This window comes from Phalacrocorax carbo, chromosome 10, assembly GCF_963921805.1.
Source record: "Phalacrocorax carbo chromosome 10, bPhaCar2.1, whole genome shotgun sequence".
NCBI lineage: Eukaryota > Metazoa > Chordata > Aves > Suliformes > Phalacrocoracidae > Phalacrocorax > Phalacrocorax carbo.
The window spans coordinates 20149618-20176419 of record NC_087522.1 but is presented as its reverse complement, the minus strand read 5'-3'; the positions used below and the strand labels follow the sequence as shown (position 1 = coordinate 20176419).

General features: G+C 46.8%; 2 protein-coding genes across 9 annotated transcripts in view; one reads left to right on the top strand and one right to left on the bottom strand.

Moving 5' to 3' along the window:
- The window catches only part of SLC8A3 (solute carrier family 8 member A3), a 114417-nt gene extending 110322 nt beyond the window's left edge, over positions 1-4095 (top strand). For 2 of the 3 annotated variants that reach the window (XM_064462347.1, XM_064462349.1), the window contains 2 exons: positions 486-761; positions 1087-4095. In XM_064462347.1, the coding sequence (XP_064318417.1) occupies positions 486-761; positions 1087-1463 (653 nt within the window). In that variant the 3' untranslated portion in view covers positions 1464-4095. The remainder of the gene's footprint in view (positions 1-485; positions 762-1086) is intronic. The other variant, XM_064462348.1, reaches the window with a different exon arrangement.
- Positions 4096-10988: 6893 nt separating this feature from the next.
- Positions 10989-26802, bottom strand: part of SMOC1 (SPARC related modular calcium binding 1) — a 135240-nt gene continuing 119426 nt past the window's right edge. For 3 of the 6 annotated variants that reach the window (XM_064462340.1, XM_064462343.1, XM_064462346.1), the window contains 3 exons: positions 22822-23069; positions 16515-16565; positions 10989-14533 (listed from right to left, as the gene is read on the bottom strand). In XM_064462340.1, the coding sequence (XP_064318410.1) occupies positions 14517-14533; positions 16515-16565; positions 22822-23069 (316 nt within the window). In that variant the 3' untranslated portion in view covers positions 10989-14516. The remainder of the gene's footprint in view (positions 14534-16514; positions 16566-22821; positions 23070-26802) is intronic. The other 3 variants (XM_064462342.1, XM_064462344.1, XM_064462345.1) reach the window with 3 other exon arrangements.

Here is a 26802-nt window from a genome sequence, read left to right as displayed (position 1 = left end):
CGCTGCTGATGACCAGCCTGTGCTCTGGTACACGAGGACCAAGAGGTCACTCCAGTTCCCCAATTCTATCGCTTTTTGCTATTTCACCCCCCTCAAAACATCATTTGCACATGTAACTTCATGGTGCCCCTCAAAAGTGATCTCCACAGGCTGACTACATACTATGTGTCTGCCTGTGGGTGGGAACGGGGACGGGGATGGGGCTGCCTCTCCGTGGGCACAAAGCACTGCTGTGCCTCTCCCCAGCCCTGCAGCCTCTGGGGTGTCCCGGGGGGCACCCCTCTTGCCAAACCTCACTCGTCACTGAAGGAGCTGATGTGCCCTGAGCCCGCTGTCGTGGCCAGCACCACGCCACCTTGTCTGAGGAGAGCAGTATCTCTGGACCCCTGCGGTGGGGGAGTCAAGCATGTGCTGCAGCCCACCCCATAATAACCTCGACCTGTGCCATCGTGAGCGCTGGACCTCTCCTTCCGTGTTGTTTGTAGCAGGTGACGAGGACGAGGATGAGTCTGGCGAGGAGCGTCTGCCATCCTGCTTCGACTACGTGATGCACTTCCTGACAGTCTTCTGGAAGGTGCTGTTTGCCTGCGTGCCCCCCACTGAGTACTGCAATGGCTGGGCCTGCTTTGTCGTCTCCATCCTCATCATCGGCATGCTCACAGCCATCATCGGTGACCTTGCCTCCCACTTCGGCTGCACCATCGGCCTCAAGGACTCAGTGACTGCTGTCATCTTTGTCGCCTTCGGCACTTCTGTACCAGGTGGGGTGGCCACAGGGAGGGAATGGGGTGGGAGGAAGGTCCTCCAGTGGCTCTCTTCTCCCAGGGGAACAGCTCCATCATGGGGATGGTGTTCAAGCTGGGAAGGGGCTCCACAGTGCCCTGTCCCCAGGCAAGGTCTGCACCCCACTTGGTGGCAACACGGGGTCCCTGGACCTGGGAGGAGGGGGTGTGCACCAGGAGAGATCCGTGTCCCGACCTGGCCAGTGCCATGCCTGAGCCTCCCTTGTCCCCCAGACATGAGGGGTTGCCCATTTCTCCTGTTGGACCCCCAGTGATTTCTCCTTCCCTCCTCCTCCAACCCCAGACACGTTCGCCAGCAAAGCTGCGGCCATCCAGGACGTCTATGCCGATGCCTCCATCAGCAATGTCACAGGCAGCAATGCCGTCAATGTCTTCCTGGGCATCGGGCTGGCGTGGTCAGTGGCGGCAATCTACTGGGCATCGCAGGGGCAGGAGTTCCAGGTGTCAGCGGGCACCCTGGCCTTCTCCGTCACCCTCTTCACCATCTTCGCCTTCATCTGCATCAGCGTCCTCCTCTACCGCCGGCGGCCCCACATCGGGGGGGAGCTGGGTGGCCCCCGGGGGTGCAAACTGGCCACGACATTGCTCTTCATCAGCCTCTGGCTGCTGTACATCCTCTTCGCCACCCTGGAGGCCTACTGCTACATCAAGGGGTTTTAGGTGGTGGAGGGACGGTGCCGCTGGGGGGAGGGACCCCCTCCTCCGTTACCTCACTGGACACCGGTCCTGTAAGCATGGTTTCACCGGAGGGGACAGCTGTCTGTCAGGGGCCGCCACTGCCCAAATGATCAGATGGCTGGGTGCCAAGAAAGGCAAAACTATCACAGAGTGAAAAAAAAAAAATCCAAACAAAACCCACCTAAAATTAAACAAAAGAAAAGGAAGCAACAATGGCAAGCGTTAAAATAAACCAAAACAGGAAAAACCCAGCCACTGACCCCATTCAATGAGATTAAGAAGTTTCAGCCATCTCCAAAGGCCACCTCTCCCTTAGGGCCTTGGCTGCTTTCCTCCCAAGCACCCCTCTGCTGTAAGGAGCTGTTTTCTTATTTTTTACTGGTTGGGAAGGCTGATCAGGAATATTTTTTTTCTTTTTTTCTTTCGTTTGCTTGTTGCTTTTTGGTTGGGGGGGCACGCTGCTTGGTTAATATTTTTTCTTTTTTTACTTCTACAACGGAAAAATGTTTAAAATCTACTCTAAAGCTTCAAGCTGCCGTTAGTGCTGGAATTGAACATGTGTATTTTTTGAAGCCAGAAAAGACTGTGACACAGTCAAAGGACTTTCTCACCATCACTTGTTTCCTCCCGCGCCACCTTCCATTTCTTTCTTTTTTAAGACCATTGCAAGACTGATATATTTTTAATACAAACACAGACACACACACATTCAGTGACAAAGGCTGGAGCATGTAGCATCTCAATCACCTGCCTGGGCTAAGGGAAAAAAAAAAGGATGTGGGGGGAAACCAAACCCCAACCCTCTAATATAATAATGTATCATGTATATTTTGACTATGGCATTTCTCTTTGTATAATTGACTTCGAGCTTGTGGTACTGCAGGGAGAGAAAATCATGTTAATTTACAACTGATAAAGAAATAAACGGCTACCCAGGAACAGCCTGCCCTGGGGGGAGCGAGGGCCCCAGGGAAAGTGGTACCGGCTCCTTGGGGCGGTGGTCGTGGAGGGTTTGCTGCATGGTCCTCCTGCTCGGAGGTGGGAATGAATTCAGGAAAACCCGGATAGCGTGCCTGTACGTTCCCAGTGCTGTGCCACCCTGAGCTGTGGTGTGGTGCCCTTTCACGCGTTTGCTACCCTGGTTTTCACAGCGCCCACATCTTGCTGGTGGTCTTCAAGCCATTGAAAGGTACTGGCTTAAAAACTGCCACCCACATCAGAACTCCCGTAGCATCTCGAGTACCTTTTAAGAAGACCAGACAGACAAAAAGGCATCCTTTTCATTTGAAGTGCATTTATTTTAAGGAAAAAAAAACCAAAACCAAAAAACAAACCACCACTAGAGTATGTCATGAATTACATCAATGGCTGCAAAGTGAAATGTTGGGTTGGTAATAAAAATAAATAAAACCTATACCTATATCTATATAAACAGTGCTATCTAGAAACATATTTCTTAACTGACAACCCCGGAAGAGAATTTAAAACCTAACGCTTTGTAAAGTGTTTTCAAGGTGAAGTTAGTTAATTTCTTTTGTCAAGAAACAGGTGCTGTAAAGGGAAACATTTTCTTCATAAAGTTCCATATAATAAGCCAAATCTTGGGAGGTGCCAAGACAGGGGCTGCTAAAAGATACATCTCTGCCTGTTGCAGTGCTTTCTGCAGCCCCAGGAGGCAGGGAGGAGGTGGCCACAGGTTAGGGAAAAACAAGGGGAACAAGGATCTCACAGTCAAAAAAAAGCTGTAATGTTAAAGCAGGTGCCTAGATGAGAGTGGTCCTTAACACAGAGATGAAGTATTTATTTTCATACAAAATGGTTATCAGATATCTATATCTCTATATAAATGTGTATACACGTAAGGCAAAGAAGAAGGATCCTTCTCAGAGGAGACGTAGGAGCTTTGCCGGTGGGAACCCACCGTGGGTGAAAGTCGTTGGGTTTGAAGCCAACAAGCATCCGACCTCTGCCTCCTTACCCTCCCTTTGCCATGCCTTTTGGAAAGAGCCTGACAAAGATGGGCAAGAACCCTTGAGTCCAGGCTCCTGCTGAGCTTGCTGGTCCTTCCAGCCTCTGGGTGTGCCAACAGCCACTGAGAGCAGCTGCTGCTGCCGCCGGCCACCACCACTGCTGCCCGCCAGCCAGGGACCCCAGAACACATGTGTGACACTGAAATAAAAATTACAAAAGCCCCCCAACTGTTGTCTGGGGGGGTGTAAAGTGCAGCTCTCACGGGGCCCAGGGCGGAGTTGTTATCATTGCTGGTTTTAATTTGGATATATTTAAAAAAAAAATAAATCTGTTGAGCTCTTATTTTACCCATGCCAGTTTACCCACCCCGGGTAAAGCCCAGCCTGGGGAGCTGCCGTGCTGTTCTTCTGTTGCTTGTGCTGTGTCCACCGTGTACTTTTCATCCACGTCCTTCTTTAGATGACCTTGGGGAAGAGGTGGGTGGGTGGGGGACTGGCTGCCATGAGTGCCAACTGCATGGGGACCTTGGTGCCCTCCATGCACGAGGGCAGCCTGAGACAGGCCGACAACATCCGTGGAGTGTTTCTTTCTTTTATTTTTATTTTTTACTTCATTAAAAAATATGCAAGCTGAAAAAAGCCAAGTTTGTTGCCTTTGGGAATTTTTTTTTTTTTCTTCTGAGGCCTTTGTGTTTTATTTTGGGTCTAGCTATCTGCTTGCTCCTGTTTTCCTTTGGGCAGGTGCCTGCACTTATTCACACTGGCTCTAGCTGATTTGCTCCCCCGCTCCGCCCCAGCCCTCCTGTTCGGTGCTGCCAGGACAACCCCGCAGTGCTTGCCCCTGGCTGGCTGGCAGCGAGGAGATTTTGCTGGAGTTTTTGTTGTCACTGCTCCTTCCCCGTTGTTTCTCCAGTCAGCTTCCTATGGCAGCCTGCAATAACAGCCACTGGCCTCTCTCGGCAGCCCTCGTGCTCTGGGCAGCGCACGCTTACCTTTCAGCCTCCCTCTCCCCTCCATCGCCACTCCTCGCTGAGGCCCCTTTGCTGCTGCTCTTGTGGATGCGTAACACACCTTAACATCAGGAAGGCAAAGCAGAGGCGACAGAGGAGCTAGCTGCTTTGTCCCTGGGGCCTGCCATGGTATGTGGGCATGGTCTAAGGGCCATGCATGGTGTGGGGCCAGCAATACCTCTGGCTGCCTTCCCACCACTGCTGCCATGGCAGGGACCCCCAGCACCCCATGGGTTTTGCCATCCATATGATGCTGTGCTGCACAGATGCCAGTCAAAAATTAGCCTTTCGGTAAAAATCAGTTTTGCAAAGATGCACCACTTGCCCATAACCCTCAAGCTGGCCAGGAATTGTACCCCAGGTTTGGCTGGCACCATGCTGCCTCGTCACCCGGCATCACCGCTGTCTGCCTTTCCCACTTGTATCTGAGCCCAAAAAATCCCTTTTACAGTGAGCCTTGTGCCAGAACCGTCCCCATGGGCCTTTCTGCAGCAAAGGGAGGGCTGGTGCAGCCTGTAACCCTTGTGGGAGCCCAAGGATGCCCCCTTTGCCTGCTCCCAACCCATGGGGAAGCTCACATGCTCTGGCTCTGGGAAAGGAGCCGTCGCCTCTGACTTCAGTGAGGGGGCTGGTGGTGGTGGTGGGAGGCTGCGACTCTTTGGGGCTGACAGGCTGCCACCACTGTGCAGAGCCATCCCAGACCCCACATGTGCTGAGGCTTAGGTCCAGGACTGAAGGACGCCGTCCCAGACAAAGCTGGGCTGAGTGGCAGGAGCATCAGGGAATCGGGTGCAGTACAGTACAGTGAGAATGCAGTGTTTGCTAGAGTCACTGAGCAAAGGTTTTTAAGCCAGGGCTTTGTCACCTTTATGGCAATTACTGTATTGTTGGCGTGATCAAGGCTTTTCGGGACAAGCACAAATTAAACACAAAAATATTCTGTGATGCACATTTCCTCTGATTCCACAGCTGGAGCTGCTGGATTGGTTTGTAAGCCACTTGTCCTTGGTATGGGAGGACCCCACCAACATCCTCCATCCCAAAGCAGCAACACAACCTCACCTCACAGCACTATATGCAAGGCGAAGCTCCCATCAGCTGCATGTGCCACCTCAGGCTTCAACCACCCTGGCCCACTGCTGGGGTGGGATGATGCCTACCTGCATGGCTCCACCAGCATAGCACTTTGCTTTGGGAAAGAATTTTGGATGACAGCTGGTACTGTGGTACCTGGATACTTTTGAGATAAAGGATTGGTAACAAGACCTTTGAGGAACAACTGTCATTCAGTTCTTGGTAGCACAATAGGATAGATATAAATAGTAACAGAAGAGTATCCAGGAGATCTGATCAGGCTTGGTCATGCCACCATTCAAAGCCAGGAAATTTCAACCCATCCTCAGTCACAATTACATTAGCTGGCAGCAGGTCATTCCTTGTATTGTTCACCTGGAATTGCTTTTTTTTTTTCCTGGAGAAAAAAAAAAACAACAGACACAAGCTTTTTTGGGTTAATTCTGCCAGGGAGTTGGTCGCAGCCCTGACCTTGGTGTAGGAGCCAGCCCGCATGAGTGGGAGCAGCAGCTGCTGAGCTCTGGCTGGCCCTGGCCACAAGCTGAAAAGCACCTGTCACTAAGAATAACCTTTGGAGTATTATATGATTAAAAAAAATGTTTTTAATGACCGTTGTCATCTGTGTGCGTGTGTGCGTGCCAGCGGCAGCCAGCTTGTTAATAACAGAGCTATGTGTGCCACTGCCACTTACCTCCCAGCAGAGAAGACCGAGCTCCCAACTTGCCTCCACAGGGGGAAGGGAATTAAGGATCTCGCAGTATTTAAATGAGCTATTTAAAATATCTAGACAATTAACACCATGAGTAGATTTACCCATCCCACAGACATTTAGGTCTGCCTTCCCTTCACCCAGGGTGGTCTGTGCTTCGCCTGGCAGCATGTGGTGGTGGGGAGAGACCAGCACCCCAGGTTCACAGGGCATCCCAGCAGGTGGCCGGGGGGGGTCACTTACCCTTGGCCCTGCTGGCAGCAGCAGAAACCCTTGGCCCCTCTCCACCTTGAACTGGGAAACCCAACCCTTCCCCACACTTGGCCTCAGGTGGTAATTTGAGCTTAGACATGGAGCCTGCAGGCATGATGTGAGGTTGATGAACGCATCAGATGTTCCCAGTGCACCTGAATGTGACCATTCACCCATGTCCCAGACAATACCACTGCTTGCGCCACGCATGTGCCAAGCTGAGCAGGAGCTGTGGCTAAAGGAAAAATCATGACCTACCTACTAGTCATTGCTGGGCGTGCACTCAGAAATTGGCCCAGTTTGAAGAATGCAATAAAAACTAACGCAGGTCTAGGAAGCACTTTAAAACTGGTATGAAATCTAGGTGAATTAAAGAAATAAACCTCCAATCAAGATTGGGGGGGCGGGGGAGGGGCACGTAAGATATGAAGTTATAAATACCTTCCCAGGAAGATGTCTCTGTTGTTTCAGAAAATAAGCTTGCATTACAGAAACATTGGTCCCATTTTGTGAGCATTACTCGCCTACATAAGTGCATGGAAAAGATGTAGGGGAAAAAAAAAAGACTCAACACAAAAGCTTCAATATTACTCTCAAAACGTTCCCATGGCACCTCCTTAGCACTAAGACATACTGTACAGAGCACCTCCATGCCTCTATCAACACCATGGTTGTCCAATAAGGTCTTAAAAAAGCTATCAAAAGAGATTTGACTGCCTCCTTTTCTTCAGTAGTATCTTGGGTAGAAGAATAACAGCAAACCCAAATGTGGGGGGGGGTTTTGCTCTGCTATTTTTTTTTCCTTCTTGTTTCACTCCCAAAGGCATGGAAAACAACTGGATGCTATCCTCGTCATAAGAGCATTTTGTATGTGGTAAAGCCCTTCAGGTTCTCCACTTTCTCCTCTTCCAGCCTCTGAGCAGTCATTTCTGCTGGATTGCTGCCTGATGGGTCTTGCTTTGTGTTTCCGCATTCACGCTGGCTGCTTCACAGCAGGTCACTGCGTGCTTCTATGCTGAAACTCATTCTGTTGACTTGGACTATTTCTGCAATTTATCAAGCATACTGCTCCTACCCTTCATAGGTACTCACAGTCCCTCCCAGTTGGATATCACTGGGAAATTTTATAGTAAAGCTGCTGATGAAAATCCTCAATAGACCTGGACCCTGGACAGCCACTGGAAAGATTTCCCCAGAATGCTCTCTGACTTTGACACTGAGCTCAATGTATTGTGAATCTAAATAGGTTGCGTTTCCTCAGCTCGCTTACGAGAATGTCTTCTGGGACAGTGCCAGAAGCCTTACCAAAGTCAAGACATATCACATCTAGTGCTGACCCCCCCCAGCCATGAGGCCAGTTATCCTGTCAAAGAATGGAATCAAATTAGTTTGATACGATTTGTCCTCAGCAAAACATCAACAAACCCATTCCAGCTTTTTTTTTTTTTTAAACAAATTTATAAATCTGCCTTGGGGATTACAGAATAACTGGTAAGTAGCTCGCTCTTGTAAGTCTTCACAGAGAGATATTAGGACATCAGGTATGTAATTCCCTAGGTTTTTCTTCCTCTCTAAGCAGGTGATGTTGCCATGTCATCCTTATGCCCCCTGGAATCTCACATGTAGTGCACAATGCTCCAACACCAGTCTCACATTTCGTATTTTAACTTTTCGTGCTTTGGGACATTGAAGATCTCTTGATCCCTTTATTGGTCTCTACTTCATTTCCCTTGTGGCAGGATAGTTTCTTCTTGGGACTTTGAGACTAGGTCTTTTATCAGTTCTCAGATCTGTTTTATCCTTTAGGGCATCTCTTGATAGAACCTGCCCACCAGTTTTCTGAATTCATTGATATTTGATATTTGATTTTTTGGAGTCAAAGTAGTTTAGATTAACTCATTTTACAAAGGTCTGCTATTCAACTGCATTTCAAGGAGAAAACGCTTGCAGCAAATATCTGAACACTTGAAACAATCATAACAGCCCAAGAAATGCAAAAACTCACATTCACGTTGGGCTGCAGATGAACAGATCTAACTTTGGCCACCTTCATACAGCTTTGCCTGCTACAATCTGCCAGCTCATAGCAAGAACACCCAAGCCACTTCAGAAATAGCTCCATCTCTTCTGCCAAATGCTGTGTCAGCTCTTTCTTGACATGGTGAAGTCAGCAGGATTACTTGAGTGGTCCCAGCCAAAATCATGACTGAGGAAGACACAAATGGTACTTTGTGCTATGCAAAGCCAGAGCTGTCCTGTATGATGGACATTCAAGCTCTGCAATTTTTATTGCTTGAAGCACAGCACTGAGATGCTACAGAAGAACTCATTTCACCAAACTGAGGATGAAGGTCACGCACCATTCCGGGTCCTTTGTTCACACACCAAAAAGCAATTAATTAAGGATCTGTTTTGCACTGGGACTGAATTTGTCTGTTTTAGTAAGGTGAGCTGAATTCATCTGCACTCCAGACTCCCAGATCTTGCACTGAGAAGCTACTCTGAGCTCCAAACCAGGGCCACCTAGTCGTGAACCGCATGCAGGTGAGCTGGGCCTGCTATTCCAGCTGGCACCAGAAAGGAGGAAACCTCAACCTCCAGGAGCCACAAACTTCTGCCTCCCTCAGCACCTGACACGCACCCCTCTGCCTGGAGCACAGTGCAGGTCTAGCTCAGGCAGCTAGCAGAGAGCCAACCACCACCAGTGCCTTGTCCTCAAGGGCAACTGGCTACGTACTCAGCGAGGCCACTGCTCCTCTGTGTGCTGAAAGAACAACATAACGTGGAGTAAGTTCATTTGTGATTTTGTGGGAGGTGGGGATACAGGTTTGTGCTGCAACATGTAGCACAGAGCTGGTGGTGTTTCCTGAAGGAAAGCTAGAGGCTTCCTGCTGTGCCCAGGCAAGGCATCTTTGAAAAACAAAACCAGACGCTGCAATCAGTAAGCAGGCCCTTGGATACAGAATGGCAGACAGCATCATTGCTTCCCAAAGCAACCAGCCTCAGGTTTTCCGGCAAACACTCCACAGAAAACAGTTGCTGTTATACCTGGTTCCCGAGCTGGTGTTTTTTTAACTCACTTTGTTTTCAAGGTGTTTTCCAAACTAAGGAGTGCCACTTCTGCAGATCCTGCTGTTGAATTTAGTGTCAGCTTTTGGAGGGTTACCAAGTTATGTTGCCTGAAATGGCTTGCAAAGGCTGGCTGCTGAGAAGTCAGAAGGTCGGCATTCTGCATATGGATTTTGTTAGTTATGTCAAAGATATGGGGGAAAGAGACATGGAAGGAGGAAGAACCTTCTGGCAATATCACTGTTGGAAGCAGAGGCAGAAGCAAGCTCTTTGTAGTTCTTTTGACTTGCTTACAGAACTGTTGCACCACACCAGGGAAGGGTGAAGGCCTCTCACAGTACCTTATGTTGATCCCAGAAACAGGAAGTGTGGCCAAAGAATTGCTTTTGTTTTTAAAAAAAACTCTTTTCCTATTTTTGTCTTGCAGAGCTCCAGAGATGACAACTACTGCGTCTCCCTTAGCCCAAAACTTGTTACCTTGGTAATACAAGGAAATTAGCTCAGTTTGCCATTTTACTCTTGACAAATCCACATTGGCTGCCACTCATCCCTGCATTTTCTCCTTTCATCACTGAACTTGCATCTAAAGACAAGTCTTAGCAGACCCCCTCTCTGCCCGTCTACAAACAAGCCAGCCTGTGACCACTATACAAGCTGAAAACCTCCCTTTGGGACTACAATTGCCTCCCCTTTGATGTGCAATAAATGAGTTGGCTCCTTATTAATTGCAAAAGATTTACATGTGATCAAATGAAATGACAAAGACAGTGATCACATCTGCTTGATGCGAATGGTGTGTGGCCTCCTCTGCCACGGACCTGGTGCTGCAGCCTCCGATGAGTAGCACCTCCCTGTAGCCTAGGGAACAGCATGTTTTACAATAGCAGCAGCTTCCCAGCATAGCTTGCTACTTGTCACCTCTGAGGATTAAAAGGTCTTCGACAACACCTAGAAGGTAGTATTTCAGGCTCCCATGTAGTGAGGCCTTACCTGCAAAAGTAAAGTATGAAGGCTCCCCAGGTCAGTGGGGATAAGGAAATGTGAGGTGCAGTACCTGTCTTCTATCCCTGGTTTAGGGAGACTGTCCTATGGGATCCCACTTGGCCGTGCACCCCACCTTCTGTGGTCACCTCTACTCTCCTGCTGAAGCTTCACAGCCTTTCAAAGCAGCCTGGGCAGATTCAGGCTGCTGTCATCAAACCACAGAGAAGCACTCTGGGACATGTTTCAGTTCAACCTAGAGGCTTACACACAGGAGAGAAACATCCAAGGATCTCAGATCCCAACCAAAGGCTGACAGATGAGTCTGGGAGCAGGAAAGTTCCCTTCCCTCTCCTATGATGTTGTGCAGATAGATAGTATATGGAAGGGAGAAGTTCTGGAAATAACGATTCAACAAGAAACCACCACAAGACACCGGAGCAAAAGTTACCTATTTTATTACAAAACCCAAATCAAACAGATGCCTTTCAGTCTAACAAACAATGCCATAGGCAGATATATTCTGGGGCAGGGTAAGTTCAATATAAACTCAGGCCATGGAAAGCGGTGCCTTCACATGGATGAATCCCACCATAATGCAGTTCCCTCCAACACGCTACATCCTCAGAAGATCAGCAAAAGAGGAAAGATTTTTGCTTCTGGCAGGAAGAGCAGATGACTTGCACTGTGGAGCCCTGGTTCTCTTCTCTGTCCCAGCTGTTTTCAGCTGTCATTCAAAGTAGAGCTGGAGAGGCCCAGGAGGACTTGAAGGATGAGGAGAGACATGCCCAGGGTCTGCTTCCAGGCACAACGCTGACACTCCCCATGCCCCAGCTTCAGTAGGATACTACTGATGCAAGGCAGAGCAGCAGAAAGCTTACCACCGCCAGATAAGGACACATTTGGCATGACAGCCAGGTGGGCTGGCCAGTTATCCGGCAATAAAAGCACCAAGGGGAAAGGGGAGCTGAGGCACTGCTCTCTTCTGATGAGTACAGACCGGACAACTCATAGGATGGATTACATGAACCAGGACCAGTGCTGTCTGCATGACCTTCCAACGCACAAACCCAGAACAAGCAACCCAACCTCCATCCTGTCAGTACATAATCGTGCTGACTGGACCTTGCATGCCAATGTACAAGCGTTGCCAGAAGCTGCTCAGAGGCCTGTGCAAACCCAGCAAGTCAGGATAAGGGGACTTGGACTTGTCTCGTGAAAGTAAAAGGGAAAGCAATATAATGCTTGGACCCCAAATCCATCCATGAAGTCAGCTCTAGCATAGCAACATGAATACTCACCAATACCAAAGCTAACACCAACAGCCGCCCCTTGGTTTGGCTTCCCTGAAGAACTGACCCAATTTTAATTACAAACTAGGTGCAAATGGAGACCTTTTGGAGGGGAAGGACACAAGGATGAGAAAAAGGAGGTTTGCAGAAGGATTTATGTGACAGGCAGGAGCACTGGCTGGTTGGTTTACTGACATTTCTAGAAGAAAAGATGCAGTGACTTTTAGCAGCTCTGCACTCCCCCCGCAATCTTGTGGGGCATTGCCCAGCCCCAGGGGCTGGCTGACAGAACTCCTGTGGGCATCCAAGTGGCTGCTTTTGCTGGATGCAACTACACATTAAAAAAACCCAAACAAATCAACCAACCCAAAACAGACACCAGCCCAGCAGCCAGAGCTTTTAATTCCTAAAACTAACATATTAAAAAAGGAGAAGGTTGGTTGGTGTTTTGTTTTTTTTTTTTATACAGTTTGATTCATTCTTTGCTCCTACAATAGGATTAATGAGTGATAGGGACATTTCTAACTATACAGTAAACCAAATCATTTCAACACACATAAGATGCGCCCAGGGCATTTAAAAAGAGATGATGCAATCAAGAAGATGGGAGCTTGCAGGCCAAAAAGCACATAGATCGTACGTGAAAAACCATGAAGATCCAGCAGGAGGATCTGCTCTTACTGAAGAGACAACTTCTTTATGTTATGATGGTGTGATGTATTCAGAGATTACCAGAGGTGTTTTCAGCCATGCCAAATGCTTTACTTAGCTCCAATCTACTTCCCAGAGGAAGAGTTATTACTACTCATAAACAGGTATTTTTTGGCTTGTTTTTTCTGTTGTGTTTTTTTGGGGTTTTTTTTTTTGGCTTTCCATTCTATCAACAAGGCACTAATTTATGCATCAGGACACTCCTGCTGTGACGTTTATCTCATGCTATCATCATGACGACATGCCACAGAGCGGAGGTGCTGTGTTGCAACATCTTTTACCAAAGCAACAAAGCTTTGGTCAAGGGACAAGCCCAGCCTCTACAGTAATGCAATGCTGTTACAAGCAATTGTTGGTGTGATCTCATATTAGCATGGCATGTCATCATCTCCAACTACAGGTTCTTGCTCCAATGACAAGTGGCACAAGGATCACCAGGTCTGAAGTGGGAGGCTGCTCAGAACACTTCCTATGAACAGGCAAGTGCTGCCAGTGGTTGGAAATGCACAAAGCAGAACACTGTGTCCCATCACACTCTGCCCACCCCTAGGATTGCTGACATGGGTGCCCCTGCCCTACTGCTACCTTTACAATTATATCTGAGATTCAGTAAGAAACAGCTCTGGAAAAACTGCTGGTAGTTGAAACAGCCCCTGTGGCCTCCAAGAGACCAGGCTACTCTATCCAAGTCTTCGCTGTTACTGTAATGGGACACTGGAGTGTGATAGCACCGGAGGTACTGGTAACAGTGAATTGGGTGAAGTGGATACTCTAAGCTAGGCAGGCATGCCACTGTGCAGGAGAGGAGCTTGAGATTCATAACAACCAAAACAAGAATAGTCATTGCAGACAGACCTTAACCAGTGATCATGGCTCAAGCTGTAGTGTTGAAACATGAGTAAAACAGACTCTTGGGGACCAGCAGCATGATTGTGTCTTTCTGCACTGACATATATGTTCTTTGCTCTTCAGCAAAGCAACAGGCAGGCTGATGCTGTTTTTAGCAGGCATCTCTATTTTTATTGTTGTACAACATATAGATGAGCGCTTTGTCAGAGAGGAGGGTGAAAGACTTCACTCCACTGACTCTACTAGGCCTACAGCTCCCACGTCCTTCCTACAGCATTAGATTCCCAAGGCATGGCACATCTTTGCTAAGCACATCTTCTGAGCCTGGATAGTAACACATTTGCAATTCATTTCTGCCCAACTTGCAACTAGTGCAGAAATTAATTTTGTGTGTCCTTAATACAACCCTTTTCTATCCCTACTTCAAGCAGCTTTGCAGTGCACCAATACATAGGTGAAATCTGTGTGCTCTCAAAAGCCCAAATGCCTGTGAGTTGCACAGGGCTTTACAGTAAGAAAAGAAGGGGTTCAGCTGCTCTCAAGAAGCGTTTGGTATCTAGGGCACTGCATGCACATCTGCAAGCACAGGTCATGCTGATATACTTGCTCCTTTTTGCATGGGGGTGTTAAGGTTTGCAATTCAATGATGGTTTGGTGGCAGAAATGAATGCATTGCTGTAATCCATTAAATGCAAAGTGTCCCTCTAACCCTAACAGCCTTCAAAAGCAAAGGGAGGAACAGAACAGTGACTCCAACCCTGTACAAGACAACTGTACAATTTACATATATATTTATATACAGTATATAAAATTCTCTTTCTCCGAGTGCCAGCGAACTCAATTTTATGTCATCAGTAGCTGTTCCAATTTTTAAAAGTCATGATCCTGCTTCCCCCTACTCTCCAAAGTATTAGATAATGGCATTGAAAAGCAATTAAAAACAAACCCAAACCCAAACCAATTATTAAAAAGTGCAAACGTTCTGGGTGCCACTTCTGCTACGTTGGATGTTGCTGATACTGCATGCTTGCTCACGAGCAGCAAGGTGTCTGTCCGTCTGTTGCTGGATCTTTCTTTCCTTTGGGCTGGCTCCTGCCTTCCCTTCCTGTCTTCTGCTGCTACACCAGGCGACCTACTGAAAGGGTGGGGTGGGAAAGGAGGTAAAAAAAAAACAAAACAAAACAAAACGGAAGCAGAGAAAGTGAGGAAAAAAGGCAAAATAAAACTAAATGGGCACCTGACTGATAAAGTATCATCTCTGCTGCAGCCACGGCCCCAGAAGGCTGAGATTGCAGAGTAAGCTGTGAGGCTGAAAACAACCAGGGGCTAATGAGACAGCATGGCTGAAAAAAACATTGAATGAGTCACAACAAGCCCTAGGAACTGATGTATTTTTAAACATAAACCACTACTTTTCTCTCCCTCCCCCTTCCTTGTACATAGGCATGCAGTCTGGCCAAAAAACTGGTCCAACATCTCTCCCTTTGCTCTTTCCTCTATCACAGCTGATGCAGAAGCTCACTGCTGCCAGGCTGCCCTGCCACCATCTCCCCCATGAGCTGCAGCCAGCTGCCTCCTCCCCTAGCAGGCAAGCAGGCCTGGAAGTAAGCAGGCATGCAGGGCAAGGGCAAGCCACCTCTCCCCACCTCTGCAACAGCACAATGCAGCAGTCTCCCTGCTCAGTGGTTGTTAGAGACCTGCCTGCTCCAGCAACTCTGAAGCCTATCAAGCCACTGGATCTGTGGTGGGAATCCAGTGTACTTGGAGCTGGGTGTCCCAGGACCCTGCTAGGCCATTAGTGTTCCAGTGGATGATGCAAGGGTGCCGCTTAGTGAGCCAGATGGGTGCACACAGCCCTGTGCTGGTTTCTTCAGATAGCTTTTGTTAAGCCCCTCATCAAACGTTCTTAAAGAATCAAAGCTCTTATGGGATCAGAGTGAGAGCCCTGTGGATTAATTACAGGTGAAAACATGGAAGAGAAGGTAAAAATACGGATTTAGTTTTCAGAAAGAAGAAAGATTACCAGACAGGCTGCACTGGGATTGGTGCTAATCAACATGCCCTGGAACGGGGTGTGCATATTGTCAAATGCAAAATTATTTGAAATTGACTGCACAGCTCTGCAAAAGGAACTCACAATGCTCAGTGACCAGCTCATAAAAACAGCGGATTGACTTCAATGTCTATGTGTGGAACACAGTGCATGAGGGGGAAGCAGGGATGAGCTACACTACCCTAAGGGCTCTGAGTGACTAGGAAAGAGGTTGAAGCCACAGTACACAAGTTTTTGAATGTCTCTGCTCAGCTTTTAGCAGCAGACAAAAAAAAAAAATCAAATACATGCTCAGAACTGAGGATACACCAGGAAACATCACTACAGCAATGTATAAGGCTTAGCTGATCTTTATCTTCAGTTTTCTGTTCAGCCCATCTCATCAGGACCAGATAAGGTGACCCAAGAAAGGTAAGGAGCACAGCAAGAGGTGTGAAGATTTCTGTCATTAAGCAAATACATAACCTAGGTCTTTTTGACACAGAAAGGAGGCTAACCAGACTTACATTGGAGGAGCTATAGACCAAGTGGCAGGAGAAAGATAAGCAGGGGAGAACTGCTCACTGGTTCTCACAGTCCAAAATGAGAAGCACCCAATTAAACCAAGAGACAGCAGGTCTAAAAGCAAAACAAATAAAAGTTGTTCTTCATGTCTGATGAAAGGGCGTGATTCACTGCCACAAAATACAGAGGAGAGCAGACCTTCACTGGGACAGAGAAGAGTCTTCATGGGAACTTGTCCACGGAGTAATGTAATGTAAATCACCTAAGTCATTGCTTGCTAGAAGCAGGGAGAATAGGGTAGGAGAGTGTTCAACCCACAGCTGCTGTATCCTGTTCTAATCCCTTCGCAATGTACTGTCTGCCCCAGCTGAAGACACAGTGCTGAACTTTGCAATTATGTAGCTGAGCTCCATGCTATTATATTCACACCTCTTATGAACGACTTCGGTTTCCAGCTGTTTCTGTACAGACATTTGTGAACACAGGAGAGCAGGAGAGAACGAATTTTGGGACACAGTTATCACAGGAAAAAAAGGAAACATTTTGACAAGATACTCACTGAAAGGGTTAAGGCCTTGTCTTTTTCCATTGGGGAAACTGCTCAGGCTACCTGTAAAATCCAAGAACCATATTAAGGGCAATAAATGCCATGGCATGACAAAAGAGCTTCCCCACTGCCTACTGCTGGAGGGAAGGTTCAAAGGAGCTCCCCTGAGTGCACACACAGCAAGTCCTGCCAGCACTCCTTGAGATTCACATGCAAGAGTCAGACTAATATGCTTGAGATAAGAGATGTTAAATACCTGGCGTTGTAGTATCTGAACATCATGACATCCAGAGAGTAAGAAGCAACAATTGCAAGGTTAAACTAAACGTGGAAGGAGGAAGAAGAGAGGAAGGATGCAAGTAGTGCCACGAAGTTTCCCAGTTTTTGCTAAGAGCAAGCAAAAGAATGCCACGTAGACAGAGGGCAGCCAGAACAGTGAAGGTGTAAGCAATACAGATAGCCCAAGTTTACTAAATCTTTAGCTTGGCCCAAACAATCAATCAGGTGCCTAAAATCAAAGACCTGAACTTCTACCTGGCAGAAGGGCAGGGACAGACAGCAGAGCTGTGACTGCGTCGTGAGATATGGACACACGCACCCTACACCAGATGGAGCTCATGACAAGGGTTCTCACCTCAGTAATAAACCTTTCCCTACCATGCGCTTGGTACAGACAGCTCAGGGATTACAAGAGCTCTCTAAAGCATTTTACATTTCCTCCTAGCTGCTTAGTGTGATTTCAGATGAGGGATTAGCTGGAAGCGGGAACTTCTGTTCCCAGCCAGAAGCAGTAGGCCTGCTGCCACCCTCCACTCCAGCACAGCCTAAGACTTATTTTTGATTTGTGCATTCATGGGGCTGTCCTGTGCAGGGACAGGAGTTGGGCTCTGTGATCCTTGTGGGTCCCTTCCAGCTGAGGACATTCTAGTGATCCGACCTGATTGCACAGCTCGCTTTGCACGTGAAGTACTTTGCATGCTCACAGCTAAAGCAAACTTAGCTCTGTGCAAGAGCAAGATAAGCAGAAGCTGAGAGAGCAGGGGTGAGACTGGGGAAGCCCTGGGGGACGGGAGGCTGAGCTGCAGGACAGAGGTGGAACAACTGAGAAGGAAAAAGAGAGGGAAAGAAAGGTGGCAGTGTCTGAGTTTGAAATGGGTTGCAAAGCACAACCTGTTGGCTTTGGAGACTGTTAATAAGAGAAACTGTATAAACATAGTAAGTTACTTCAAGGCCCCCGAATGCCGGCCTCGTATTGGCCATCTGCCCTGGCGAGATCAGAGGAACTGGTGTTGCTCACTTATTTCTGCGCCCTGTATAAAAAGCAGAGCTCTGTTGCCAAGAGGTAGATTCCTCCAGAGCTAATTGGGACTCTCCCGGGGTGGGGGGGAGGCGGCAATAAAAACCCAGGGCCTTTACGAGCCGCGGCATCCTCCGGCCGGCCGGAGCTGCGGAGGGCGGGCCGAGCCCAGGGCCGGGCCCCTGGAGGGCGCTGCTGGGCCGCGCACGGCCTGGGCCCGCGCCTGGGCCTGGACCCGGGCCCGCGGGGAGTCCTCAAAAAACCTAAACCCCACCTTTTGTACTCCCAGTGCAGCTAAGACCACTGTGCGTTGCTGTGAATGAGGCCTATTTGTCTGCGGAAAGAGGCGAGGAGATCCAGGGAAGTTGATGCAAAAGACAGGGAGCATCCCTGAAATGGGAGGGATGCTCCAGGCTGGGCAGGGCACACATTTCCAGCAGCCTGGTTAGGGCTCTGTGCATTCCGTGGGTCTGGCCCCATACATCCGTGCTGGGAAACTACCCTGAAGCTCTCTGCCTGCCACTCCAAAGGCAGAGAGTATCTCCTTCGGCCAGCTGCCTTCAATATAAGCACAGCCCAGCCACATATACCTACAGAAGACAAAACCCCACCAAAGCAACACTGCACCGAGCATTAAGTTGACATGAAAGAGAGGGGGGAATATGGCAGATAGTGACAGCAGGTTACTAACATATACCTGGGAAGCCCTTGGGTATTATAGGGTAACATAACATCATTCAGTAAGTTCCACAACACAGAGTATTTGCTGAGCCTCAGAAGTACACTATTTTGGGTAACAATTCTAGCCGCGCTGGATTAGGCCATGTGTCTTTTGAAACGAAAAGCCCAAAGGAGACCCCAACAGCTTTCTATAGGTAGAAATGATTCCTCAGACTTACCGAGCAAAGCTCTCACCCTTTGATGTGGGAGGAACACACTATACACAAGCCTTCTCTTGTGTCCTCAACACAATACTGATGCCCTGATTCATACCAACCATCAGTGACTTCCCTCAAGATTAAAGGTGACAAACTACAGCATCTCTACTGACCTCCAAAAAGGGGGATATCTGAACAAGGCAAACTAAAACAAGCACTGAACAAGTGGAGCTTGTTTACATTCTAATCTAATTGCAATTATATGTACTCTGAATTTCCTTAACTCAGTCACTACCTGGTTACAGTTTTCTCATAGCCTCTCAGACTTGTCAGCTTTCTCTGTCATAATCAGTTCAGAGGCCCTTCCCAGGTGACTGCTCCTTGCTTCCTGCTCCCACACAGCTGCTTGCACAGCAGTGATATGGAGCATCCTCCTTCCCAGAGGCCTCCCAAGTACACAGAGAATCAGTTACTTCTGCAGATACCAAACACCACCGAATTAAATCTACTGTTTAGATTGTCCGTTTTTTTTCCTTCTTTCTGTAGTATTTCCTCAGCTCCAGTAGAAAGTGACATGCTGTTTAATTACACACACACACACTTTTTAATTAAGACATTTTGATCCTGTTTCTGGACTGTGCTCTTGGTAGCTGGCTGTTGGCAGAGACAGTGGCTGGGTTCCACCCCAGAAGTCCTCATGGCCTGTGAAGCGCACCCAACACCTACCGTCTGACAAGCTCTTGGATGGCAAAGCAATCATGGGATCTGAACTGGCAGAAAGAAACATCCCTCCACCAGCTGACAGGAAATTTCTTTGCTGCTTAATCCCTTAGCTCCTCTCTGGGTGTGCACAAAATGCTGACTTTGTCTTCCGAATTTGGAAGAATATAGAAGTAAAACTCAACGGCAGCATTTTGCAGTCAGCACAACTAGTAAAAGGCTTGTTCAGATCTACAATCCTCCTCTCCAAGACCACTGGACTCCTATTAATTATGGGTCCAGTAACTATCCAGCAAAGCTTTACAGTGCGTGTCTACCTCCTTTCAAGGACCCTGCCTTTTGACTAATGCATAGATCTTCGATCACAGATGGTTCCCCCCTTAACTCAGGCTGCGTAGTGTGTACTGATGAATGCTAACTTTTAACAGGCTGTAAATCAGTCTGTTTACCTTCCACAATTCCTCACACAATCCTAGATCAAATGATGGCAAAGACTGTTTCTGGCATACTCCAAGCTACCTCTCTGCCTGCTCTGCCACAGTTTAAGAAACCATTTGCAGGCTTCTGCAAGCCCTCAAAGGCTGGCTCTTTGTGACTACTCCATTCTTAGATCCAGAAATGTCATTTTTCCATCTGGTTTAAGCAGAGGGGCAAGAGCTATGTAAAGTGACCACCAGACCTAGCAGATTTCCTAGCAACTTTCTGGGTCATCATAAGGATGGAAAAGTGGAAGGGTTGCTGGCAGACTGGACAGCTATTTTCCCCATTGAAGAACCACTGGCTGGCAGCACCCACATATTAGGTTACCACAGGCATCAAGAACCTGCTGAGGAGGGGAAGACAGACAGAACTATGTATCTTGGACAGATCTGATCCTAAGCTGGAAAGAGCTCAGTTTCAGGTTTGTCCTTATGAATATCCATGCTGAATCCTCCCATAATAAATCTTATTTATTTAGACTATCTAGTGCCTAAGAGGCATATAACAGTGCTGATCTACCTATGCCCTGTGCTTCCTTCAAGCAGCACTATTTCCATGTTTGGATGGAACTGGCCACAAAAGAAAACCAAAAACAAACAAAAAACCCTAAAAAAAAAAAAAACCAAAAGCAAAACACTGACAAAAACGCAGAAGCCTTAACATTTGTTTTCCTCAGCATCCCAAACCCTACAAAATTTGTATTAGATTTTATTTTCAAAATCATTAGAAGTGTTCAGTTTGCCTAGCAGGTGGCTAGGCGAACTGAACTGACCTGGAATGATGACCCACTTCTTTTTAGTCCTTATGCTGCTGGATACCCAATCAGGATTTGGAACATCTGAGGCAAGTTCATTTGTAATGAAGTATATCAAGGGGAAATGATTCCTTTCCTTGCCTCCCTCCAGCCCCTCCTCATCCAATCCAGACCAGAAAAACCTTTCTAGCAAAGCTTTTGTTGAAACAGAAACATTTCCGTGAAAAGTTTTGGTTTAATCTGATTGGCAGTTTACAACTGAAAGTACATCATCAGAAAGGTTCCCAACTAGCTCTTGGCTTGGACCCACAGTGACCTCAGCCCCAGCAGATGTTTGGAGGCCACAGTATGGAGAAAGAAACAGAGAGCAAATACATGGACTAGTTGACTGACTGCATGCACCTATGATCAGGATAAAGGAAAGTTGGAGAAGGTGTAAGGTACAGGTTATTTCTTAATTCAAAAGTTCTTGTGAATAGAAAGCAGAGCAAACATGTCATCTACCACCTCACAAATTTATGACTTCTTAAAAAAGATCCATCACAAACTTGCTTACTGCACCTCTAGAGTACTCTCCCTCAGTTCTTTCCTACATGCCAGTACCTGCTCTCTGCTTTGCCCGTACCCCCTCTACTGCTTTTTAGCCCTCACCATCCTTTAGCCCGCCTCAGTCCTCCTTCCACATAACTTACCCATATATCTTTGACCCTCAAGGCCTATCAGGCCTTTAGTAGGTATGTGCAACTGTATGATAAAACAAGGTCAGAGCCTTTTTTTGCACACAATCCCGTCCTTGTACAATGAAACAAACGATGAAAGGTCAAGGCTGTGCTCTCAGCAAACAGTTGTGCCATGAGGCACTCACAACATCTTGCTGCTTTCTTTCCCCTTCACATGGGCTCAAAGATTCACATTTTCTTCCTTCTCTCTCTTTTTGTTTTTTTCCCTCTCTTCCATAAACTAAATTTTGACCAGTTGGTTGGCCAAGGCAGCAGATTCCAGAGAGTGTTATTCCAGGCCAAATAGCAATAAAACTCATTTGGCATATTCATCTTATTGGGAAGGTAATAAAATTAAGGAACAGGGTTGCTATTTTGGTATGTCATTCCTCAGTAAGGTACTGATGACTAAGAAAAAAAAGCTTTCATGGAGGCTAGGAAGCTGAATCTTTCTCACAGCTGACCAGTAATGCAACAGGCTTTTCATGGTAACCAAGATGTTTGCAAAGCACCTAGAAAAGGCAACTTCCCTACACCCAGATCCACCAACTCCCTTCCAACTCATGCTAAACCTGAGGAAAGAACTAAGGAAAGGTTAAGCCTGGAGAAAGCAAGCTACCCACCCTTCCCAACTGGCATGAAGGTTATAACAAGAGGTGTCTGCACAGCCAAAGCACCTGCACAGGAAATTAGTCCCTTGGAATCTCCCTGTTTGCCTTCTCCTGCCAAGCAAGTCTGCCCACAGTCAAGAATAACTGATAATTATTGAATTTGGGTTGAACAGTTTCAATTCATAAAATTTCCAAAAATATCAATTTGGTCCAGGTCCCAACAGAAGATGAGGTGAAGATGAAAGAAGAGGAAGGGGGGGTAGGTTGGTTGCTCAGGCACTAAACAGAAAGGAAAATATGTTATTCATATGCCCCATTTCTCCCCCAGTCTTAAAATGCAGTTTAGCTCTGAAAAAGGCCAACAGTCTTTCTGCACTTTCTTTCTGAGTTGCTTTCTCTGCGTCATCCACTTTCCTGCATGCTGGATTTAGCAATGAAAATAAATATTATTTCTGTTAGTCAACAGGGTCTCTGGAGAAGGACTGGGTCTGTGCTGGCTCATACATCATCCAACCTACATGGTTGAGACAACAGACTATTGTTAGCAGCGTATTACTCAGAACGGACCTGATCTGAACTACAGTTTCCAAGGACTTCTATAGCACGAGCAGGGTCCTGGGCAAGACTCATCTTTTTGCCCTGTTTCTGTACAGTGCTTAGCACAAAGGTCTGTGATAAGGGATAAGAGAGCCATAACACAAATTATGAAGTGCATTTGTATGGCAGGGTATTAAACCTACTCATTTCTCACACAAACTGTCCCACTTTTGAATCACCTGGGAGAAAACCGATTCCTGAACTTGCTCTAACTCCATGTCAAGTCTTTTATTCTCATGCAGTGAGGAAGGAAAGGCACTTACCTCCTTCTTTGCTGACTCCCAAGCACCCCTTCAGCTCCTGAAGTGAGATCGACTTATCCTTGTTGAGGTCACAGTAGTCAGTGAAACGTCTGGCACATTTCTTGGGCTTGGCTTTCTTCTTCACATAACGCTTGAAAGGCTTCAGCTCCCGCTTGTTGATGTCATTGCTGCTGTTGTTGTCCAGCTGGCTGAAGTACCAGTGTACCACTCGCTCCTCCAGCGTGTGGCTGGGGTCTGGCTCAGAGAACCTGGAACAGAGGAAGCACAGGCCCCCAACAAGTGGGTGCTCTCACCAACACTGTCAAGCACATGCTGAGGAGCCAGAGCAGCTTGCCGAGTCAAAAACACACTATGCCATACTTAAAGCAGGCAAAATACACAGGTCTTACAATCTCCTCCTTTCAGCTGGGCTCTTTTGAGAGAGGTGAACCTTTTCTAAAAATGTCCTTTTGCATTAACAAGTGGTGTCAAGAGATTCCTGGAGACTGATACCCTCACAGTAACTCTGGTTCTCCTCACACCAGTTGCTGAAACTCTGCCTAATCCCAGAATGATCGCCTTTAGAGGGCAAGAGGCATTCTCCATGGTCCTTTCGACCCTTGGGCTCCCATTCAAGTTACCAGCAGGAGAGCTGTGACTGTCAGCTGTCATGGTAGTTTCTGTGATAGCAACATCTAGACTTCAGAAAGGGAACAAATTCATTTAATGCAAGACACATTCATTATTTGAAAATGTCCTTGGCGAGATGCAACATTCTTGCTGTATCTATTTATATGATCTGAACTCCTGTGCTGTACTTTCAGCATACTTAATGCTTTTCACATGGTTGATTTATACACAAGAATTCCACAGCAGACAAGCACCACAAATCCATTAAAAGCAATGCTATGGAACTGGCAACTTGTTTGCTTCATTTCTTACTCACTGTGATATTACAAGTTTGACGTTATTTGGCTCACATTTTCTTTCTGTGGACAACAACAAACAATATCAGAGAGGAGCAGGAGGAAAAGCAACAGCTGAAGATGCATGAATAGGGAATGCTGCCATTCAATGTCAAGCCATCACTGAACAGGGACTGTTATGTCATACCATTTAAGTGGTGCCTGGTGCTCTGCAGTGGCAGAAAGGGGTTATTCCTCAGTGACACAGAGAACCAGGGAAGAAACTCTTTCTAAGGAAGAATTCTTTAAGAATTGCACTAAGCGAGTCTGTCTTTTCTCCATGCGATGAGTGTGCCAAAGGAGAAAGCTGAAATGATGCTGAAACAAGGCTAAGTCTTGAGCCTTTTTCTTCCCAAGAATCAAGCATTTCAGTGCATGGAAATTAGTGAATAGGTAGTCAGACACGCCACACTGGCACTCGTTGCTCTGACTTATTCCAGGAGACACCTCCAGCTGCTGCCTAATTCCTTCCCCAGCAGTGAGAGAGGGACAGCTGTGTGTGCTGCAGGCAGCCAAATTCTGGAGCGAGTTTGGGGCATTCTTGCTGATGGGGAAATATGAACTCATGTACCTTATAAAACACACTTTAAGACTGCCACCAACCTTGCTTCAGAAACTGGTAGGAAATACATTTAAATGGTCACTGAAAATCCCTTTGTTGGGAAACAGAAGGGAGAAAATTCTTTTGACCTTCCAGTATGACCAGCTTTCCCTCTAAAATGCAGCTACAAAGCCTGAAAAATAAAACCCCACATTACCACCATGGCAATTTAAATCACTAGTGAAGGGGAGTCTACAACATGCAGAAAGCAAGCACCACAGCTTAGATGGAGGAGATCCCCGTTCACCTTCTCTGTGGGCTTTTACAAATGAGGATACAATTTCAATTTAGAAAGTTAGCCCCTATAAGGAGACATCTGGATCCTCAAAACAAGTAAACACACACAGTAGGGAGGGGCAAATAAACTGCACAACATTTTTCCTAAGGTTTTACTTGAAACTATCTCCTTCATCATTTAATTCTTAGCTGAGAAGCAGCCTGGCATTCAGTCACAGTGTCTGGTCAATGTACAGTGGGAATAACACTGTGGGGGAGAAAGAAGAGATTGGGAATAAGTTTGGCTTAGTTTTGGGAGCCAAAATACAAGGCAAGCCCCTGAAGCCACCTATGGACAAGCAGAAGTTGCAAACATCATCCCAGGAAGCTAAGGGAGTGCCCGGATTTTTCAGAGCCTTGAAACTGTATGTGAAGACTAGGATGACAAGAGAGAATAAAAACACATCCTGTGGCTTGTTTTTATGACATTCATGAACACAGCCATTGGCCTCTCTCCCTTTCGGAAATGAGCTGGCTATCATTTGAAGACTAGCGTGTTTCCAACAGCCACAGGGAATTTCTGTATTGCAAGCGACAATATTCTGCTTTTGCTAAGATAGAAGAATAAAATCTGAGCTTTTGCCTTTGAGATTCCCCTTGTCCACACCTTGGCCTGTACTTTGTTTCCTGAAGGCACACAACTGGAGAGGAAGAAGTGGAGAAAATAGTAGAGCATCTTAGAACCAACAGCAGAAGAGGAACACAAGCTTCTCTCTACCTGCTGAAGAGACACCCAGAAGCAGGATTTGAAAGTGCGACTTTTTCAGAGGCACACAAAGGAGGAGCTCTTATGAGTTACCAAAAGAGGCAATATAGCTTTCTTCAGCACTTCCATAAAGAAAATAAGGGAAATCCACAGGCTAATACAAATACGTTAACTCATGAGGTGATGATACATCAATTTTTGCCATTACAAACATGCTAAGAACTCATGCTGAAAACTGCAGCATGCTAATGGAGCTAAAGGGAGTTAGTTTAACTGCTGTGATTGTAGGAAGAAGGAAGATACAGCCATTTCTGAGGATCCACATCATCTCAGTGCAGCCATATCTTCCTGGCTCATGAAATTACATGACACACTAAAGAAGGCTGAGGTTACAACACCATATGTAACTATCTTGACTTTGACGCCTGCCCATGCAAGACACATGAAACCTGAATTGATGCAACTTCACAGCACTGCTAAGCCACCTAGCTTTGATGATGTGCCATGACAACCACCATGCCTGCCAGGTCAGCTGAAATAAATCTGCAGGCTCTAATTGTCCTGCAAGCACAGGGTTTGCAGAAGTATTCCAGGGGAATTTCCCTCTCCATTGCTGTTGCAAGAGAAATAAATCAGCCCTCAGATACAGACTTCATTTGTTGGGCTGCCTCTCTACTCATTCTGACCATATAGGAATCAGAAAAAAAAATGAGAGAACAAAGCTGCCCTGTACATTCTCAACTCCCAGCAAAACAACATCTCTTGCTCTAACACCAGTCACACAAAAATCCACTGAATTCTGGACTCTCTCTCTAGTGCTGTAGCAGCTTTGCAAGACCTAGTAAAGACAGACATTACCAAATTGCAGACAGCCTCCTCAGTCTTCTCATGTTGACTACATTACAGCTGTACTTACTTTTCTTCCTAATTGTTCCTCTTTAGCACTCTATGGCAAAACAATCAATCCTAAACAATGAGTGCTGGGGAAGCAAAAAGCTCTGTGCAAGCTGATTTTCCGAATCGAACCTGCTATTGCTGGATAACTTCTGTACATGAGCCAGCAAGTTTAGCTCTACTATGCAGCATAAGCTCACCCACAGTCCAACAATGAAGGGAAGTTTTTAACAGCCTAGGACAGGGAACCTGCTCTCTTGGCTTTCTTACTACTTTGCTGGCATCAGGTATAGAGTCTTCTCTAAGTATAGGCTCCTTCTCCTGTATAATGTGCTATCAGCTCCCTCATGGGAGGAGAACACTTATTTCTTAGGTGGCTTATGCTTAGAGATACGTGGGGTTAAGGTACTGTACTTTTAACAATACTATTTTCCAGTTGAGACGCACTTACACAAAACACCTTCATATCATCTGCTGTAACTGGGGTGCAGGCAAAAGGCAAAGAGGCTATGAGAAAACATGGGCATGCACTTTTTGCAGCTGCACTGAATTCTGGAGCA